General features: G+C 46.6%; 1 protein-coding gene across 2 annotated transcripts in view; it reads right to left on the reverse strand.

Moving 5' to 3' along the window:
* The window catches only part of LOC142198389 (uncharacterized), a 332778-nt gene extending 324732 nt beyond the window's left edge, over positions 1-8046 (reverse strand). Inside the window, exons 1-2 of one of the 2 annotated variants that reach the window (XM_075269415.1) lie at positions 7945-8046; positions 6593-6781 (exon numbers count right to left, since the gene is read on the reverse strand). In XM_075269415.1, coding sequence (XP_075125516.1) covers positions 6593-6781; positions 7945-8022 — 267 coding nt within the window. In that variant the 5' untranslated portion in view covers positions 8023-8046. Of the gene's footprint in view, positions 1-644; positions 1727-6592; positions 6782-7944 lie in introns of those variants that run through there. The other variant, XM_075269416.1, reaches the window with a different exon arrangement.
* Positions 8047-8797: the final 751 nt, after the last annotated feature.

Genomic DNA, 8797 nt, shown 5'->3' on the forward strand with positions numbered 1-8797 from the left:
GAGGTTTGTTGCCTTGTGCGGCGACGTTTCGGCTCCAAGAGCCTGTTTCAGGCATGCGGTAGTACTAAAAGAATAGATTCTAACGATACAATCCCTTTAAGGGAACCGTCAGTTCTGTCCAGGCTGTGTCATGCAAAAAGCAAAGTCTGACTTTCATTTGTTCATTTTCATAGAATTTTTATTTCTTACTTTGGCCAGATTCTAGTTATTTCCGTGACCGTTGTGGGGTTTTCTTTCACTCAACGAGGGGACCAAAAATTTTGTCCATGCTTGTAGATGAAGACATTGATCTGTCCACATGTCCTAGAGTATACATTTCACAAAGGACTTTCTTCGTTCGTGATCAGTGTGGTTTCATGACAAAAATTCAGCTTCATGGTTTTGGTAGTGAACGAGGCTCTTCTCTGCTTCCATAGATCCACAAACTTGTTCCACCATGGATCCAAGTCACATTGACCTCGCAGGAACAAAATTTTGTGATTTGGCAAATCCAAGCAAAAAGAACATGAAAGGTTATAAAAATTGTAATTTCCCAACTTCCAACAAGAAATAGATCTCTCCTATCCACATACCCTAGAATATCAAAATGGTTTCTCCCGTGTGTAAATACATTGGTGATTATTTAGTTCATTCTGCACTTGAACACGGCTTCTCTCCTGTGTGAGTTTTCTTATGTCTAACAAGAGATGATTTGTCTATATAAGATTTCCCACATTCTGAACATGAAAACGGCTTCTCTCCTGTGTGAACTCTCTGGTGTACAATAAAATGGGATTTTTCCATAAAGCATTTTCCACATTGTGAACATGAATACGGCTTCTCTCCTGTGTGAATTCTCTGATGAACAACAACATTCTGTTTTGTCATAAAACTTTTCCCACATTCTGGACATGAATATGGTCTCTCTCCTGTGTGATTTCTCTGATGTCTACCTAAAGATGATTTGTTCGTAAAACCTTTTCCACATTCTGGACATGAATACGGCTTCTCTCCTGTGTGAATTCGTTGATGATCATGAAGATTGGCTTTAGTCGTAAAACCTTTCCCACATTCTGAACAAGAATATGGCTTCTCTCCTGTGTGAGTTCCTTGATGTCTAACAAGACGGACTTTACTCATAAAACATTTCCCACATTCCGAACAAGAATGTGGCTTCTCTCCTGTGTGAATTCGTTGATGATCATGAAGATTGGCTTTATTTGTGAAACATTTCCCACATATAGAACATGAATATGGCTTCTCTCCTGTGTGTATTCTTTGATGTTGATTATAACCTGATGTATCCCTAAAACATTTCCCGCATTCTGGACATGAATATGGTTTCTCCCCTGTGTGAATTCTCTGATGTACAACAAAATGTTCTTTTTTCAGAAAACATTTCCCACATTCTAAACATGAATAAGGCTTCTCTCCTTTGTGAATTTTTTCATGTCCTACAAGATTTGCTTTATCTGTAAAACATTTCCCACATTTTTGACATGAATACGGCTTCTCTCCTGTGTGAATTCTTCTGTGTAAATCAAGTCTTGACTGGTATGCAAACCATTTCCCACATTCCTCGCACTGATAGTTTTTCCCCCCTTTCTGAGCCATACTTATGGTCACAATCTGTGATGGGTCAGAAGGTTCCTCATGATTTGGGGGATTATATGATGGATCTGTACTGTGACGTCCTGGATGTACATTAGAGGTAATGAGGTTTTCTCTTGAGGAGCGCTCCATCATATCTTCATCTGATAACATGAAGTTTCCCTCAGAGATCGCACTGAGATATTCTGTAAAAAACGGATATTACGATTTTAATTTTTTTAGAAAACAGAAAGTAGAGAAATTTATAACATTCCTATTAATATTTTTTAATGTTGAATATTTTTTAGTGTTAGATACTAAAGGAAGCAGCACTTGTGTATTCACTCAGCCAATAGGAGAGGTAGGACTTGGGCGATCCCTATCTTACCGGGCTGTTTCATCTCTAGTTACTGATTTCGTCATAGGTCAATGGAGACCTTTATTTGTGTCACTTAAACTGTAACTAAACTTTTAAGCAACTTTTGATTTTCTGGCAGAATTTTTGACATTAAAAATTTTCTGAATGTTGGTGCCTCCCCCACGGTATAATGACACGTTCGTGCCCCTTCACTACTTGGTGCCATCTATCCCGCTACTCCCTTTGACAACCAGGGAAGGTTAAATTAATATGAGTTAGTTGTTCTTGTATAAACCCGTTGTACGTCTTATAGTCAAACGCATGTTATATTCCAAAGATACTGGATGTGTTCAGCTGTTGTGCAGCTCGGACCTTCAGCTGATGGCCGCCCGCATTCAGTGTATTGATACTAAAAGAAGTAGAGTACCCCTGATCTAGAGGAAAGTGCTCCTATCCGCTCCTCAGACCCCCGCTACACTGCTCAGCTCACTGAGATTTTCGTCTCTACTGATAGAATTAATAGAACACTATGGAGAAGGGAGCAGAGAAAGGAGAGAGAAGACGACATCCTAGAGCAGATCTAAGATCTCTCTCACATCAGAGCGTTATTCACATCTATACTGCTCAATCCTGCCAAAACCTTGTGAAAAGTGTAATAACAGAGAACACCTGTTTCCTGTAGCAGCCTGCTCCTCTCTGCTTGCTTTTTGCTTTCTGGGCTCCTCCTCCTCCCCAACCCCTCCCCGTAGACCCCGTAGGTTCACACCTACGCCGTCAGAGTCTGCTGAATATCGTCGGAAGAAAAAGTCCTGCACAGACGGTTTCGTTATAAAAACAATGGAGCCCCGACAGACCCCATTACAGTCAATGTGGTTCTCCAGGCTCTGTGTGTAACTGCGGTGTTAGTGGTCTCTGCCATTGCCATTGTTCGGGTCCCCCGAAAGCCCTGACAAATGGAGAAGCTGCCCTACTGTGAACCTAGCGTAATCTGATGTGTGAGACAGCTCTAGCCATCTCCATTGTGCAGACAGATGTCAGTGATGGGGCAGGTTAGCAGGCAGGAGAGGATCTGATAACAGATAGGAGCACTTTACTCCAATAAGATATATTACAGAGTTTCTTATAATCACCTGAAGAATATCTGAAATGACAGGGACTCTAAGGATGAGTGTAATGACGGCCGTCTACAATCATCGTGGTACTATAACTCCTAACAAGGACCGTGCCGTAGTTACCGGGGTTCTCCATTTTGCTGTCCTTCTGCTGCTAATGTGCCGGGTCCAGTCCATAGGGCAGCCGCATCCTCCCTCTCCGTAACTTAAGTGTTTCATGAATACCCCTGGAGCCTTGCCCGGACAACCCCTCCAGCTCACACCTATTTAACACTGCTTAGCCCTTTTTTTTTTGAATAAGTGACAAAGGTCCTTGGATTCCAGCTTTTTGGCTGTATACTTCCATGCTCTGACCTATCAGCAGCTGAAGAAGCCTTTATAAGACCACTCCTTTTTGATACAGTTGCCAACTAATTTTGTTGCTCACTAGTTTGGCTCTGACTGTCTGAGGTCACCTTCTTGATCTCCGACTACAGTATTCCCCATTAATATAAGATCTATATTACACTTGGAGAAACCTCCTAGACCAGGAGAGAAGATTAACTTAACAATTTCCTTCACTTGATCCAGACTGGCGCAGCCCCGAAGGCATAAATCAGGGGCGGATCCAGGGCCGGGCGAGCCGGGCAACCGCCCGGGGCCCTGCGCTTAGGCGCGGCCAGGACCTAACAAAATGGTCCTGGTCGGCATGTCCCGATTCCAACTGAGCTCAGCGTTAAAGCAGGAGCTGACAGCTCCTGCTTTAAACGCCTATGTATTTGGCACATTGGCGGTAGGACGCCGATGAGCTAAATACATAGGCGTTTAAAGCAGGAGCTGTCACAGCTCAGCTCCCGCTTTAACGCAGAGCTCCGGCATTTGTAGCCGCGATGTGATGACGTCATCACATCGCGGCTACAATATGTGTATGAGGGAGAGAGCTGCGGGGGAACGAGGAATGGTGAGTGTGTGTGAGAGTGTGTGTGAGTGAGAACGGCATGACACTGGGGCAGATGGAGGGGAGAGAACAGCATGACACTGGGGCAGATGGAGGAGGGAGAACGGCATGACACTGGGGCAGATGGAGGGGGAGAGAACAGCATGACACTGGGGCAGATGGAGGAGGGAGAACGGCATGGCACTGGGGCAGATAGAGGGGGAGAACAGCATGACACTGGGGCAGATGGAGGAGGAGAACGGCATGGCACTGGGGCAGATGGAGGGGGAGAACGGCATGACACTGGGGCAGATGAAGGGGGGGAATGGCATGACACTGGGGCAGATGAAGAGGGGGAGAGAACAGCATGACACTGGGGCAGATGGAGGGGGGAGAACGGCATGACACTGGGGCAGATGAAGGGGGGGAACAGCATGACACTGGGGCAGATGGAGGGGGAGAACGGCATGGCACTGGGACAGATAGAGGGTGGAGAGAACAGCATGACACTGGGGCAGATGAAGAGGGGGAAAACAGCATGACACTGGGGCAAATGAAGGGGGAGAGAACAGCATGACACTGGGGCAGATGAAGGGGGGGAATGGCATGACACTGGGGCAGATGAAGGGGGGGAGAATGGCATGACACTGGGGCAGATGGAGGGGGAGAACGGCATGACACTGGGGCAGATGAATGGGGGATGGCATGACACTGGGGCAGATGAAGGGGGGAATGGCATGACATTGGGGCAGATGAAGGGGGGAGAACGGCATGACACTGGGGCAGAGACGGGGGGGAAATGAAACTGTGGGCAGATAAAGGGGGAGAATGGCATGAAATTGGGGACAGAGATAGAGGGGGGACACGAAACTAGAGGTAGATGAAGGGTGTATATGAAAATGGGGGGGAGATATAATTTACGGGTGACTGTAGGAGGATTATACTGTGTGGAATCACATGAAAATTGAATGAGAATGGGTGGAGTCAACATAAAAGTGGGCGGGGCCTAATTTGCTGCGGCGCGCTGCAACTGTATTAAAGCTACAACTTCTGCTTTATGGCTTATAGTTCTGTTCTTAGTTTAATAGCTGGAATTACTTTCTGCCGGAGAGTTACTGGACTGGAGCTCTAAGGGGGAACCGACCTGAAGAAACCTGGGACTTCTCCTTCTCCATTCATGACTCCGTACCTGTGGTAACACCTCCTGGAATCCCCTCCTCCACTTCCCTCTTACACAGGTGATGGCCCCTCATCCTCTCTTCTTCAGCCTCCGCTTTAATATCAGTCACATCTTCTCCCTGATTTCTGGCAATGGCTCCATCTGTAGGAAACACACAGTGATGGGATAGATTGCCATGTGATGAGGAGATGATGGGAGTAGTAGTATCTAGAGGAGAAAGTCTCCGCTCCTTACACTGCTGATCAGTCCAGGAATCCGTCTCCTCTTCTGCTTCTTCTTTAACCACAACCTTAATATCCATCAGATCTTCACCCTAAACAGGGAAGAAATAATGTAATATCTCTGGTCCAGTCACTTTATGGTCAGATTTTGGTGAGACTATAGCGCCCCCTACCTGCTGACTGTCTGGGGCATTCTCCTCTGGGCAGTCCTGGGAATTCAGAGGACTCAGGGGACATCTTTCGGGGAGATTTCTCCTACTGGATCCATCTGTGGAGTCACAAACACACAGTGACGGAATACATGAGCGGCTGGAGATCTGTCTGTAGACATGGTCCTCAAGCCTTCGCCCAGTTGTCCAATTCTCAGAATAACTTTCCCCTCTGGCTGTAATAAACTCTATAAACCATCATTGCACTGAGGAAACTCACCAAGACAACTGATTTTGGGGGTACAGGGAATATTTCAAGGACTGGATATACCCATCAATATATCTCTATATCTATATGTCTGCTCTTACCATGTGATGTCCGGGGGGGCCGGGGGTCTGTATATAATATATATATATCTCCTCTTACCATGTGATGTCCGGGGGGGCCGGGGGTCTGTATATAATATATATATCTCCTCTTACCATGTGATGTCCGGGGGGGCCGGGGGTCTGTATATAATATATATATATCTCCTCTTACCATGTGATGTCCGGGGGGGCCGGGGGTCTGTATATAATATATATATCTCCTCTTACCATGTGATGTCCGGGGGGGCCGGGGGTCTGTATATAATATATATATCTCCTCTTACCATGTGATGTCCGGGGGGGCCGGGGGTCTGTATATAATATATATATCTCCTCTTACCATGTGATGTCCGGGGGGGCTGGGGGTCTGTATATAATATATATATCTCCTCTTACCATGTGATGTCCGGGGGGGCCGGGGGTCTGTATATAATATATATATCTCCTCTTACCATGTGATGTCCGGGGGGGCTGGGGGTCTGTATATAATATATATATCTCCTCTTACCATGTGATGTCCGGGGGGGCCGGGGGTCCTCCATCATCACCTCCTTGTACCGATCCTCGTTTCCTTCTAAATACTCCCACTCCTCCATGGAGAAATAGACAGCGACATCCTGACACCTTATAGGAACCTGACAACACAATGATACAGTCATCACCCCTCCCCCTCCAGTGCTGTTACTGGAGAATTTCCCAGCATTCCCAGCAGTGTCACCTCTCCAGTCAGCAGCTCCAGCATCTTCTTGGTGAGTTCTAGAATCTTCTGCTCATGTATCAGGGAGAGAGGGGGAGGGGCTGTGATGGGGCCCCGGCTCCTGCTCCCTCCTCCTCCTGGCTCTGTGATGGGGCCCCGGCTGCTGAGGGCCACACAGTCCCCCGATGTCTTCTTCACTAGTGAGTATTCCTGTGTATGGAGAGACAATAGATGATAGAAATGTAGTACAGATACCTCTCCGCTCAGCAGGTACATGATAGAAATGTAGTACAGATACCTCTCCGCTCAGCAGATACATGATAGAAATGTAGTACAGTTACCTCTCCGCTCAGCAGATAGATGATAGAAATGTAGTACAGATACCTCTCCGCTCAGCAGATAGATGATAGAAATGTAGTACAGATACCTCTCCGCTCAGCAGATAGATGATAGAAATGTAGTACAGATACCTCTCCGCTCAGCAGATAGATGATAGAAATGTACTACAGATACCTCTCCGCTCAGCAGATAGATGATAGAAATGTAGTACAGTTACCTCTCCGCTCAGCAGATAGATGATAGAAATGTAGTACAGATACCTCTCCGCTCAGCAGATAGATGATAGAAATGTAGTACAGATACCTCTCCGCTCAGCAGGGAGATGATAGAAATGTAGTACAGATACCTCTCCGCTCAGCAGATAGATGATAGAAATGTAGTACAGATACCTCTCCGCTCAGCAGATAGATGATAGAAATGTAGTACAGATACCTCTCCGCTCAGCAGATAGATGATAGAAATGTAGTACAGATACCTCTCCGCTCAGCAGATACATGATAGAAATGTAGTACAGATACCTCTCCGCTCAGCAGATACATGATAGAAATGTAGTACAGATACCTCTCCGCTCAGCAGATACATGATAGAAATGTAGTACAGATACCTCTCCGCTCAGCAGATAGATGATAGAAATGTAGTACAGTTACCTCTCCGCTCAGCAGATAGATGATAGAAATGTAGTACAGATACCTCTCCGCTCAGCAGATACATGATAGAAATGTAGTACAGATACCTCTCCGCTCAGCAGATAGATGATAGAAATGTAGTACAGATACCTCTCCGCTCAGCAGATACATGATAGAAATGTAGTACAGTTACCTCTCCGCTCAGCAGATAGATGATAGAGATGTAGTACAGATACCTCTCCACTCAGCAGGGAGATGATAGAAATGTAGTACAGATACCTCTCCGCTCAGCAGGGAGATGATAGAAATGTAGTACAGATACCTCTCCGCTCAGCAGGGAGATGATAGAAATGTAGTACAGATACCTCTCCGCTCAGCAGATAGATGATAGAAATGTAGTACAGTTACCTCTCCGCTCAGCAGATAGATGATCTCCAAGGTGAAGTCTAATATTCTTCTGGTGATCTCAGTCCTGTCCTTGTCCATCCTTGGTGGGTCATTCAGGAGAAGGAGCGTCTGGAGGAGAAGAGGAGGAAACTGGATGAGCTGGAGGATCTAGTAGTGCAGGAGAGAGGAGGGGCCCGAAATCCTCCAGGGGCCACATCATGTGTGACATACAGGAGCTCCTCACATGGATACAGGAGGATTCCCACAGACACCAGTGATGGGGCCCATTGTATGTGACTGCAGGATCATGGAACTAAGACCCTGGACTCTGACCTATCGTTGAAATCGCACGTTCAAACCCTCAACACTTCCTGCCGCCTCCAACTCAAGAAACTACCTTCCTCACCCCTGAAACTACCAAGATGCATCGTCCAGCATTGTCTAATCTCCCGCTTAGATCTACTTTAACACTGTAACTGTAACACCCTTCTCCATGGACTCCCAGCAAACACCCTCGCCCCCCTCCAGTCCACCTTAAACTGCGCTGCTCGCTTAATCCACCTCACCCTCCGATCTTCATCGGCTGCTCCCCTCTGCCAGTCCCTCCACTGGCTACCTATAGCCCAGCGAATAGAATTCAAGTTACTAAAGTTAACATACAAAGCGATCCGCAACCTGTCCCCTCCATATATCTCTGACCTCATCCTCACCTGTCCCCTCCATATATCTCTGACCTCATCCTCACCTGTCCCCTCCATATATCTCTGACCTCATCTCCCACTACCTGCCCACACGTAACCTCAGATCCTCCAATGACCTCCTGCTCCGCTCTGCTCTCATCCGCTCCTCACACAACTGTCTCCAAGATTTCTCC

This window comes from Leptodactylus fuscus, chromosome 3 (assembly GCF_031893055.1).
Source record: "Leptodactylus fuscus isolate aLepFus1 chromosome 3, aLepFus1.hap2, whole genome shotgun sequence".
Taxonomy (NCBI): domain Eukaryota; kingdom Metazoa; phylum Chordata; class Amphibia; order Anura; family Leptodactylidae; genus Leptodactylus; species Leptodactylus fuscus.